Source organism: Merops nubicus, unplaced genomic scaffold, assembly GCF_000691845.1.
Source record: "Merops nubicus isolate BGI_N331 unplaced genomic scaffold, ASM69184v1 scaffold677, whole genome shotgun sequence".
Taxonomy (NCBI): Eukaryota; Metazoa; Chordata; class Aves; order Coraciiformes; family Meropidae; genus Merops; species Merops nubicus.
This window is the reverse complement of record NW_008618079.1, coordinates 61,410-74,144: the sequence shown is the minus strand read 5'-3', so window position 1 is coordinate 74,144 and position 12,735 is coordinate 61,410. Positions and strand designations below refer to the sequence as shown.

Here is a 12,735-nt window from a genome sequence, read left to right as displayed (position 1 = left end):
TATCGTAGCTGAAGTTTGTCCTATAGAAAAGAGGAAAGTAGCTGACTGAATTAGTTGGGGGCAGGCATTTTATGAGTCAAGGGGACACAATACAACATCAGCAACATTTAGAAAACTTATCACATTGATTGCCCATGAAATGGATGCAGCACAAAGGAAATAGCCAACAACTGTTTTGTTTTTCCCTTTCTTTAGATATTATTCTAAGTAGCATTAGCAACTTCTTGACACTATTTATCTTTCTTAAGTTAGTGTAGGTGGTGTTGCATTTTTTTTATTTAGTTAAAGGAAGAATGTGATGATACCTTTATTTATATTTGAATAGTTTTATAACATCGATATTTGCTCAGTGCACTCAGTTACATAAAGGTGATGGGCCTCCTGTGCCAGGTACCCACCCCATGCACAGCAGTACAGCAGCAAGTACAAGTCTCATGGGGCTGCTGAGACCTGCTTCTGAGCAGGAGGTGGGAAATGTGGTTGTCTGCTAAACCCACTCTATGAACCAGAGAAGACACTGAGACTTTTTCAATTCTTTCTTGCCAAAAGGAAGACTCTGAATCAAACTGTAAATATTTAGTCACAGTCTGGCTTGTGGTCTGCTCAAGGCAATGCCATAACAGACTTGTCAAAAACATTTTTCTAATCATTTTAATTATCCTAACCAAAAACATAAACTACTTTTCTCCCCTTGTACTCTTTCTATACTATATTTATTTTAACTTTTTTTCCATACTGATGCTGGGAAGTCATAGAAAAGCAGGAGTGCTGACAAGTAGGTGGAGCTGTGTGTATACCTAACATTTAAATCTCTATATGTGAAAGGAATTGCTGAAGGGTAGTGGCCTTATACATATTTCTGTGTTAAAATATTAGACAGTTTAGAAGACGCTTAGGGCAAGAGTATTAGAGTAGGGCAAGCTTTTCTTCCATATTTCACTGGGTAGGTGTTCTGGTAATAAATGACAGTGAATAATAACTAGCCTCAGTTTTAACTTTTTTTTAGAACTGATTCTTCTGAAAGTCTGTCAAGTTTTGACTTTTCAATATGTCATAAATCATATTTTAGCTCATCTTGTAAATAGAGATAAAGTTGCCTTCCCAACGTATTCCATGTTTTCCTGTGTAATTAACACCTTGTCACAGTTGTGTCTGCCAGTCAAAGCCCTGCCTTCTTCCACGGACACTTCCTTGATACTTTGTTTAGACTGCTGAGATTTTAAGTGTCATCCTCCGGATACTTTAAATAAGTCCAAACAGGAAAAGGAAGGTGCTTCAAGAAGTCAACAGTATAGCTCATTATAACTTAGAGGACTATTTAAAAAGTATGAAGCAGTTTATCTTTGTTTATTACTTACATCATTACCTCTCAGTCTGTTTTTCATACTTCCTAAGAAAAGTTTACTGTTCAGGAAATATTAGTTTTCATCTGTATTTCTGAAGTAGAGATCCGTCAGAAGTCTAGATCTAGCTAACAGCAGTTCCCTTTTCCTGTGTGCCTTTCCTGGTACTGTGCCCTCTGTCAGGCTGTTGGGTTGCCTACTTGGTTACCCGGTGAACTTCATCAATGAACTGATCAATGTTAAATACAACTCTACTTTTTTGTGGGTCATCCTTAGCCAGGATAAGTTCCCAGCTCTGGAACTCTGGGACAGTGTTTCCAACAGTGTCTTCTGTGGACAGTGTTACCAATATAGGAGAGGACGTGCTGGGGGTGGGTGGTAAGGGGCAGTCTAGCCTTGAGCTCAGTATAGGAATGTATATTATGTATATATACATATACTGTATTTTGGTTTTGCAAATTTACCCTGAGCTGCCCCAGTAGCCGTGCACGTGCAAGTGCTGGTGGGATTAAGCAGCTCAGCACATAACATATGTCTCAGCTGGTTAAGACCCAGGAATTTGGCACTCCAAATATGCTTGGGTGTGGGGTTTTTTTCACACTGCCCTTAAAGCACACTGACTGACTGAGGACCCTCATAAAATCATGGTGGCAGCATACATGTTATGAGGCACAGTGTGGTGAGTGAAACACATCCCCACAATCCTTGTTCCTTTTTTTTTCTACAACTTGAAGTGCTCCAAATTCCTACCTCCTGCTTCTCAGGAGAGTCCCTGGCAAGAGGTTACCCTGGTAAGCTGCAGGGTGTGATGAAGAAGGATTTTCCACCCTAACTGTCATCTTCTTGTTTCTCCTCAGCATAGATCAGGATTAATGAAAGGCAGAGAATGAGAATGCTTTCCTACAGATCAGGGCTCTCACCTGTAAAGAGCAAAGCTGAGATTTTACTTTTGTTCCTTAGATTACTTCTGCAGTTTGAGTGAGATCATCATCTAATAAAACACAGAAACAGGCTTAAAAGTAGGGACCATAGCTTACAGAAGTACCCCATGTGTTAATTGTGAGCTGTCAGCATGCATGTTCGTTTTTAAACTTCTTAAGCCACGTTTTCACCAGGACATCTCCCAAGTACTTTTTTGTTAATTTACATTTACCATATGCAAGGGAAAAATTTAGTCTTAATGAACATACTACTATTTTTAATTTTTTTTTTTTTGCCATTGCACCTAGATGTTAGTGTTCTGAGCTGTTTTTTCTAAAAATTGTGCATCAGTTTTCAGCTTGGCAATAAAGATGTAAATTACTTCCATTTTTATGTTGATCTTCCTTAAAAAAAAGCATATGTGAAAACAGCAGTTGTTCAGTTGAGCTCTGTACTAAAAAATTGTAATTGTTATGTGTGCATGATTTTTAAGATTTTGACTGGAAAGTCTCCTGTTAAGTAGACTTTTATGGACCTTAAGTTTTAATGCTAATTATTTTCCATATGCGTTGTATACACAGATCGTAGTAATTGCATAAGGAAGGTGAAATTGTTTTGCAAATAAATCTCTGACTTTTCTGCTTGTTACCACATCCTGGAGAAGAAGAGTATGGGTGTTTGTTAGTTGGGTTATGTTGCACATATGTATTCACTGTATGAGTCAGGGTGACCAGTACAGCACGGTTTAACAGCCCAAGCTCTGGTATGTTAAGATAAAATATAATCTCTTCGCATCTCATCAAGATGCTGTGTTTATAGCCCTATTAATTTGCACTCATATTTGAGACATAGCTTCAAAATTTGATAGTAAATGTTAGTAATGCAAATATAATTTCTTATAATTATTAAAAACAATCCTAAGAGTACTCAAATTAGATAGTATTGTAGTGGTTGATACAGGATATTCGTTTTGGATAATTTTTGAATTTTTTGCTAATAAGCACGGCAACTAGATTTATAAATATCTATTGTCCTTTTTTTATTTCTAGGGAAGACGAGGCAAGCCAGGCCTCCCAGGAAAACCAGGACCACCAGGGCCTCCTGTGAGTACCTAACAAGGGGAATGTGAAATTATCACTGCATCCTGGAATTTTGTTACCATTTGTATAGCAGGTTACCTGACCATAATTACAGTTGGAAACAATTGATCCGTGTTTACTCTGCTGTTTCAAAGAGCTACTATTGCTAGCATTTGATACAGCAAAGATAAAAGGACTGGGTCCACAAACTTGAGGGACTCTGCAGGAGGGAAAGAACAAGATGCAGGCTTCAGCAGAGGAAGCAGACATTGTCTGGCATTTCAAAGAAGGACTGGCCATGTAAGCTAAATGTGAATACTGTGCATTCATTCACTTTGCAAAATGCGTGATGCTCTGTAGAAGATGGGATAATTTCTGTCTCAGAGGGGTAATTTGAAAGATGAAGGACTGTGTGAAGCGTGTGCCAAGTGGCTGAATGGTGGGGAGGATTATACCCAGCACTGGAATGAGCACTCAGCTGTAGTTCAAATGAGTTTACAGAAGAATTAAAACGATTAAGAAATACATGACTCTATGAAAGGATTTGTAATATAAAGAATGAAAGCATTTGGCTCAGATCTAAGAGGTTTAGGCTTTATTTTTTTTTTTTTTTTTAAAGTGATACATGATTTCAAATTTGAAGTCAGACATGGATGTATATTAGTCTGGAATGAAGGCGGCCTTCCTTTGGTAGAGGAAGACTTGGTCATATTTATAAAATTCCCTATATATTGTGTTGAAATAATGCTGTCATGTACGAATACAAAACATCTATTTGTGGGTTAAGTAAACTTCTACTGCTTTACTACATTCTTAATAGCAAACAATGATTTCATAATTTCTCTTTCTGTTTAGCTGAAATAGGTAAAGGCCAGTAGTTTGTGTTAGAACATCTGTTTCATATCCTACAACCTCACTGCAAGGGAAAACTCGCCTTATTTGTGTAGAAGAGAATAATGCACTACTGCATGAAATACAGTAAAATGAAATAGATGTCATTTACACTTATCTAAAAAACAAGACTGCATGAATTTTATAAATATTTTCTCCCCTTTTTCTGTGCAATACGTTTAGAAGGAGGAGCTGACGACGGAGTTCATTTATCCTGCATAAAACAGTTAAAAGTCTATGCCGCTTCTGCCCTGCATATAGTCACATTGAAGCCCTGCTTATTTGAGTGTTTTGTACAGTGTAGGCTTCCTAGTGCTGCAGCAGTACTGCAGGCTGTGGGAGTCCAAACAGAGAAAAGGAGTCATGGAGAATCTTAATATAAATGCCAAAAATGACCTTTAAAAGAAAAGCAAAGCAAACCATGGCAGAGGTCAATGCTAGACCTAATCTACTTAGCTTTTTGTGATCCAGTGAAAAGCTGTTTCTCCGTTATAGATTTCTGCCATCATAGATTTGCCAGCAGGTCAGGCTTGTGAAGATGTATGATTCTTGACAGACATACCAGAAATCTTGAGTGGAAGCTAAATTGCACTTTTATTACTGAGACAAATTTCAGATTTTCTTACAGCAAACAGAAAGCTCTATCAGCGTGGCAGCATCCATACAAGGAGCTCTCTATGAGTATGGTTGTCTAGCACTATGTATCAGAAAAACACTACTCAAGCAGGTGTGGCCTAAATATTGGCTAAAAAGTTTTTTTTTCTCATATAGCTATCTTGATGCAATCCTTACATTGGAGACAGCTACACCAGCATCTTGTGTTCCTCTTCTGAGACTGGGAACATAATACATATAAAAAGCATACTCTAAAAGCGAATGCCTGCTAATGCGCATTGGCAGTATCCCCATGTTTAAAGTGCTACAACTTGTACATACCAGAAAGACTTTAACCTGACCCATCATTTCTCCTCTCTTTTTCAAGGCTCAGACCATATCAAATTTTGCTGTATTTTGCTTTTGGTTACCCCTTCTCATCTAGTAGTAGTGACAACTTCTTCATCCACATAGATATGTTGTTGGCCTTTGGCCTTTCCAAAGTGCAAACAGAGTGGAGTTTGGTATATACAGGGTGCAAAATGCTTAAAAGATTGACTTAACATGTGAAAATTAGGCTCTAGAGCAAGAGTAAGTTTGGTGTGTTTGGTTGATGTTTCAAAAGAATATGAAACTTTTATCTGAGAAAAAGGAGATTGCCATTAATTGGTAGGGTTCAAATACTATATATCTGAAATTTGTAAGTTTACCTAGTTTATTTATTTACTTAATATTTACTTATATTAAGGTGTTCAGTTAGCCAGGTATTCAGTAATGGGAAAAAAAATAAAACACCAACAAAAAAAACAAAACACTGTGAGAAGGAAAGTTCCGCCTCCTTGAGGAAGAAGTTGGTGAATATGATAGAATACTTGGGGGATTTGTTATACAGGGCAGTCCTAAAAAGTTTGTTCAGGGAAGGATTATGAGACCACATTCTAAACACTTGGAAGGGCTTTAAATTGGACACAACTGAGTGGTGTGAGTTTTGGTTAATTAAAATAATAATGACAGCATCCTCATCTTCTCTCCCTCCTCCCCATTTTCTGGGGAGTTTTTTTTTTTTTTCCAGTAAAATTGATGTTGTTAGTGAGTTTCTAGTCCCTTAACATCATCTGCACATCTTTGGATAAAAACATGTATGTGTCAGAAATATAGGTTGATTGGCAGATGGTGACAAAACTATTCAGTTAAAGTGCCACTCTCTATGCAACTTCTTCCAGGTATCCTTTCTTTAGTGTATTTTTTCCCTCATCTTTCCTTTTATGTCATTTTTTCATTTTGGATCTGGACCTGTGCCCACAAAATACAAGCAGTCAATGAGGGTTTTTACTGATGGGCTATAAAAAAATATTTCTATAAGCCTACCCAGATGATCCTCCTTCAGGTATTTTTTTTAAAGTTTATTAAATATTATGGACTTTTAAAGTGTTCTGTTACTCCCTTGTGGTTCAGAATTCATGGTTTGCATCCTTACTGTCTGATGCTGGCTTTAAGTATTGTTCTGTTATTTCAGTACTGGAGAGCTGAGATGTGTGCTCACACTTGTCTCACTCCAGTGGCTGAAAATTTATGCTAAAAACATGGAATCTGAGTGAGTTAAGTAGAACAGCAGCTCCCTCTAGTGCTTTTTGATCTCTTCCCACATTTGTAAGAGTCTAGAGAGCAGGTTAAAGCTTCTGTTAAATACACTATTCATTTCATTCTGAGAAGCGTTCTGAAAATTATGATTGTGAAATCAAAAATCTCTGTACTCTTCAAATGTATTTCGTGCATTTTCTTGAATGCATTTTCTTCTAAAGTCTTCTGAAAAAGATACGTCTCTTTCACATGCTGCTATCACAGAAACTGAAACACCAATTTTATGAAACAAACAAAAAAGCTATGATAGTAGGATACTGTGAGGTTGTAAGTACAGCATTTTGGTCTGACTGCAGAACTGAACTGATAGCTTTCATCTGCCCTAGCTTCTAACCAAAATATCTGCAGCACTTAGCAATGCAGAAGGGATTACAAGCAGACCATAGCTTATTTTGCATGCATATAATGCATTGGCTTTCTAGTTCACACACCGTATTTTTTTAATTTTCAAGCAAATGTGTCAAAGGTGTCTGAACTTAGTATTTATGTGCTGTTGATCTCAGGATGTACAGGCCCAGTACTGCAGCCCTCATTTAGGCAAGATGCTTTATGGTCTTGGGTTGTAGAATTACTACCTGCTTGGTTTTGGGTAGAGTTACTTCTACAAGAATCAGCAAACAGGTATTTCTAGTTTAGAAAATGCTAGGCTAGAGAAAAGAAAAAGGAGCTTTACTTGTTTACTTTGTTAAGGGTTAACTTCAAGTTCTCCGTCCCAGTTTCTTCTGTCTCTAGTGGAACTGTTATGACTGAAGGAATTCTGTTTCTGAATAGTTCCCGTTTTATTGGGACATCAGACTGTTTTTAAAAATAAAAGACTGCCAAGCTAGAGTTGTGCTACAGACTTCCATGAGTATAGCCTCATTCTCTGGGGTGAGTCTGAGTATGATTTCTGCCCAGTGTTGCTGTTTGGCAGAAGGGAAGTGCTTATATGGTTTTTAAAGGTAGGAAACATGAGGACTGACTAATTTGGCCAAGCTGTCTTGTCCAAGAAGCTGTCAGTGTCACGGGTAGGAAAAAAAAAAACTTAGTAAACTGCAATCACAATTATACATCCTCTTAAACCTGCTGTTTTCCACCAACATGTCCAAAGTTATTTGTAACCAGAATAGATTTGTTTCACAATTGCTATACCCCTTGAAGCTCATCATTCAGTTCATCATTTCCCCTTGCAAGGGACTGAATTTCATATCTTTTATCTTCACCAATGTTCTTGCTGGGAAGATTAACATTGTGTTACTCCTTAAAGTCTTAAATTAAAATAAGATTTCATTTTTGTTTGTGTTGAATATGAGGCAGTGGAAAAGTTCACACTACTTGAATTTCTTCATTTAATTTTGTACACTTTTGATCTCTTGTTATTCCCTATGTATGTCAGTGCCACCAAGCTAGTTATCTTAAGTAGCCAGCAGTTTGCCTTGGAAATCTCATTTCCTCTGCCTCAGGAAATACTGTCATTCCTCTACCAATATTTGAAAGTGAATGAATGTTATCAGTTAATTACAATAAACAGAAAATTAAAGCAATGATAAGTGAAAATTGTCAGTAACATTTCTGTTATTCCTGGTCTTTCAGCTGCTTTTTAGAATATTGAAAATGCTTACGTTGTAGGACAGGAATAGCTGGCAAGGGTTGGTTATATTGCTTGTTTCTGTGCATTTAAGTTTTTAAAATCCATATCCAAATATAGTTTATTTAATGCATTCTATTGTGGGAGACATCAGGCCTTCATCATTCTTTCCATTTGCTCTTGGAATAATTATACAATATTGTGTATCTGCACCAATGAGTTTCACGATTTTTTACATAATAGTAATCAGAAAACCAGTATTTTATTTTAATGGGTGGGCACAGATCATAAATAGATGGATAAAGTGATTACACTGAGTCACTTGCAGTGCTGTGTTCTCCAAAATGGCCTTGAGATGCAACCAGTGCAATTTACTTGTTACACGTTTTACTGCATGGACTGTGAGATTGGGTAGACTTTTTCAGCAGTCTCAACTTTACAGAAATGCAGACAAACTATGAAAGTTAAGGGAGAAAAATGTTATAAACCCCAGCAATTTCACAGTTTGGAGCTATTTCCTTTTAAGCACCTGTGTTTCTATTTCTGCCTTGACTATAGAAATAACATCTGAAACCTGTTTGTAATTTTGGAAAACAATCAGGACCCATTTTGAGATCTTTTGTTACTCATATAACTGTACTCTGTGCACTTCACTTCTCTCAATTACACAACTTGATACTAAAAAAGAAAAGGAAACCCTACTCAAGTGAGCTTCAAAGTGGTAGATGTGAAAAATTCTCATTCAAAAGATAGAAAATGCCCATACAATAATACTGACTCCTATTAATCTAATTTCTTCTCCACTTGCAAACCAATATTAGTAGTTCTTTTTTTTTTTTTGTCTGTAGAGACTTCAGAGTGGATTATGCAGCTGTATTAGTGGAGAGAAAGGGTGTGGAAGGGAAGAAAGATACTTTAAGTTCCACTTGATTGCCTTAGTGACGAGACAGTTCTGGGGTTTTTTGAGGTTATGTCTGGAGTGCCCATCTTTAGTATGGATATTAAAGTAAAAATTCTGCCATTAACTTCAGAAATCATAGTTGAATAAGCATCTTAGTCAAGTACATCTTTCTGTAACAATGTCATCACAGTAAAATACATAGATGCATATTTCATAATTTAGTGACAATGTTTCAGAACACTCCTGTCTTGTTTTGGTATGCCACAATAATGTTCTGCCAGGTCTCAATAATTTCTCCATCAGACTTATTAGCTTTTGCCTGATTGACCTTAATTTGGCTTTACTATCTTCCTAGGTTTTTATACCTTCATACTCCAAGGGGAATTTGTGATTGCCTCTCTTTGATTAGCTAGTTTCCATCAGATTGAATTTTTTTTCCTCAAGGAAGTAGTCTGTCTGGTTAATCAAAGTCATGGTTCTGTTTCTCATCTTTTTGAAGTTAAGTATCTGAAGAGAAGTACCTTTAATGGTAAGGAAAGCCATCAGAGTTTCACAGAATGGTCTTCTGCATGTGGGAAAACTTTGTAATTTTTTGTGATTCTGCACTCCTGCAGAGCAGATATCTCGTACCAGAGAAGGTTTTGCTGTCAGAATACAAAACATGACTTACCTCATTTAAATGCTCTGTCAAAACACTTAAAAATTTGATTACGTAGGAACCAATAGATACTGAGGGAAATTAGCATCTTCTGTACACATTTGAAATTATCAGATATGAGAAATGCCACTTATGACAAAATCATTGTTGTTCCTCTCATCAGGTTTTTCCCTGAATTGCTTGACGGTTTATGCAGCAGCAACTCTGAAGTAGTAAACCATTGAATTCCTCCTTGAAAAAACATAGTAACTGGTTCTTTAACTTGTATTGACCCAGAATACATGGCATTTCAGTATTTGCTATGGAACCCTAGCTAAAATCAGTAGATAGAAAGTTTTTCAGTTTTTCTAGGAATACTTTGGAATCTTGCTGCTGCACTGCTATGAATTTTCTTGACAGCAGTTCTTGTTATGAAAGTGTGAACCAGTAGTAAACAGTAGTATTTTCATCTTGACCAGTTTGTATCTTGGTTGAGAAGTGATTTTGATCCCTGACTTTCTGTAGTAGTTTTACAGGTCCTTTAGCATGAAAATTGGAGAAGTTTTCAATAGATTCCTATTCTGCAAGTGTAGAAAGCCGTTCTCTTGTTAGAATGCATAACACCAGAATATTTCTGTTGTGTGATTTATGTATAAAAACAGTGCGCATAAAACAACTAATAAAGACCTTATACAAAACCAAAATGTGTGATAAAAACTCTGACTGATCTCTGACATAGTGTCTCTGACTCCTAAACAACCTCCAGTTCTTTTGAGGAAAAACATTTTTCAAAACCAAATAGAATTCACTTTCCTAAAGCAGTTTTTAGGGTGCAGGGATGCCAGCTGCATTTTCCTCACTAACACAAAAGCTGCAGAGGGTAATTTGTCTGTAATTACAAAAAGGCCCAGAGGAGGAGAGTTGCCTTTGTGCCCTCACTCTGTTAAATGCAGATCATTCAGACCAAGTGACTGAACTGGGTATATTTTAATCTTCTTCATGTATTCAGATGTTTCTTTTAGCCATCATGGGTGGCTGTAGTTTATACGACATGATGTGAAAATTTCAACTTAAAAAGAGAACTATGCTAATTTGTAAATTTAACTGAGTTTTAGTTCATAAAATCTTGACTGAACTTTTTGTGTTCTGCCCTGATTTACAGCACTTAAAAATCTCATTAAAGGCTAGTTTATGACAGATTATGTCTAAAACTATTTCATATTTGCCCAGCCATATGGTTTTTAATCACTCTACCCTGAGCCTGCATTTCTGTAGGAAATGCCTTCTCCATTGTTGAAATTCTTGATGAAAGGTGTGCAAGTATAAACTTGCAATATTATTAAAACTAGCAAGTTAGTCTTCTGGAGAATTCTAGCATTTCTCAATTTCACTTCCTGTACCCTCTAGGTGAAAAATGTAGCTGTTTACTCACACTAGTTGCTGCTCCTACATCAAAATTTGTGCTTTGAGTTAGTGGAAAGAGTTTTAAAGAGCTGCAGAACTAAGATGCTGCTCATACCAGAAGTGATTCATACTAAAATTGACATGGATGTCACCTCTGCTTACTCTAACAGACCAATTCACTCCAAAAGTAGTTGCCAGGTTTTGAAACTAAGGGATTTAGAAACTGTCTATCCTTCTCCTCTGTGCCTGAAAAAAACCAATAAATATGAACTTACAGAAAATAATATACTGTATAGTCAAATAAAAACCTAAACCATTTTACATGACTACTGCTTTTTGAACACAGGTATGTGAACATAACATTAGTTAAATTAAATTATGCTTTTTCCTTTTAGGGTCCTTCTGGGCTGAAAGGAATTCTAGATTCATTGAACAAGCATTATAATGAGGTATGGAGATTTTATGTAGTGTCTCTGTGTGTATATGTTTATGACTAAGAGGTATCTAAGGTAGAATTGCAAACCACATTCCAAATTAATTCAAAAGGTAGATCCTTCCCTGTCCCTTTCTGCATCCCTGTGCAGGCACAGTCCACACTCTAGTCACATACCTATTGTGGCATATATGCTTCTGCCACGTGTCTTACATCCATCTGCTACTCACATATTTTTGCATGGTCTAACTCAAAAAGGAAGTGGGTGGACCACCTAGCTAAAGTTAGTCTAAAGTACCAGGTCCACATTTCTAAACCTAAGTGCTCTAAACCATACTTGACATTTCTTCTTTCATCTTTCTTGACCTACTCTGTTGTGATCCTAAAAGTAGAATATAAAGACAAGGAGGTATAATTTTAAAAGACCTGCTAGAGTTCTATGGAAATTGTCCTGATATTTCTATTATAGGGGGAAAAAAAAATTGTCTTAATTATAGTATCTCCTGCAGCTACAAACAGTTCATAGAAAAGTGTTCCATGTTACAGAGCTTTTAAATTCTTACCTAGGTTTTGCAAATTATTTAAGCGGTGGTAGTGTCTGCCAGTGTAAGGAATTGTAAATTCAAAGACCACACAAGTTTTATTAATTAATACCAAAGTCCGTATATAACTTTTGTCATTAAAACTTTTGTCATTTGTGTTTCATTCAAAGACTGATGGAGCACTATTACAGGAATATCTTCTTAATACAAAGGTTACTTATGTGTATCACAGCTTAAGTAATGTAGGTCAAACCTGGAAGACATCAATTTCTTTTAATATTAAAATGGTTAACTATAAAGAGTAGGTGAATTCAGGATATTTCTCTTATGTAACATGCCGAGATGAGTACAAAAGTCTTTTTTTTTTTTTTTTTTTTTAATAGGGATTCTGGAGCAAAATTTATGTCAGACATATCTTTCCAGTTGCTTTTAGCACTGCAGTGAATTTTCTGATATTTCTGGTCTAATCCATTCCAAATCAGTATATCTCCCTAGAACATGCATTAGGAATTAAGCTTAGTTTTATATGCTCTCCTGAATAGGAACATTTCCATACCTGGAGATTTGGTTTCTGGTTTGGGGTTGTCGTTTCATATGTCTGTGTTAAAGTTTTCTATATTTTGGGTTTGTACCTTTTGCTTTCTTTACTGGTTTCTTTTTCCTGCCAAAGACCACTTTTGATGATAACAGCCCTGTTTCCTCTACCAATACCATATTTATTTAAACTCATTCCCCACCTCTGGACTATTAATCTCTCTTACCCTGATAGTCTCTTTAAGGTT

The 12,735-nt window shown here is 36.4% G+C and overlaps 1 protein-coding gene across 1 annotated transcript in view; it reads left to right on the top strand.

Moving 5' to 3' along the window:
- COL19A1 (collagen, type XIX, alpha 1) overlaps positions 1 to 12,735 on the top strand; it is a 188,893-nt gene that overhangs the window by 123,875 nt on the left and 52,283 nt on the right. Inside the window, exons 15-16 of the mRNA XM_008943299.1 lie at positions 3,314 to 3,367; positions 11,374 to 11,427. Of these exons, the coding sequence (XP_008941547.1) occupies positions 3,314 to 3,367; positions 11,374 to 11,427 (108 nt within the window). The remainder of the gene's footprint in view (positions 1 to 3,313; positions 3,368 to 11,373; positions 11,428 to 12,735) is intronic.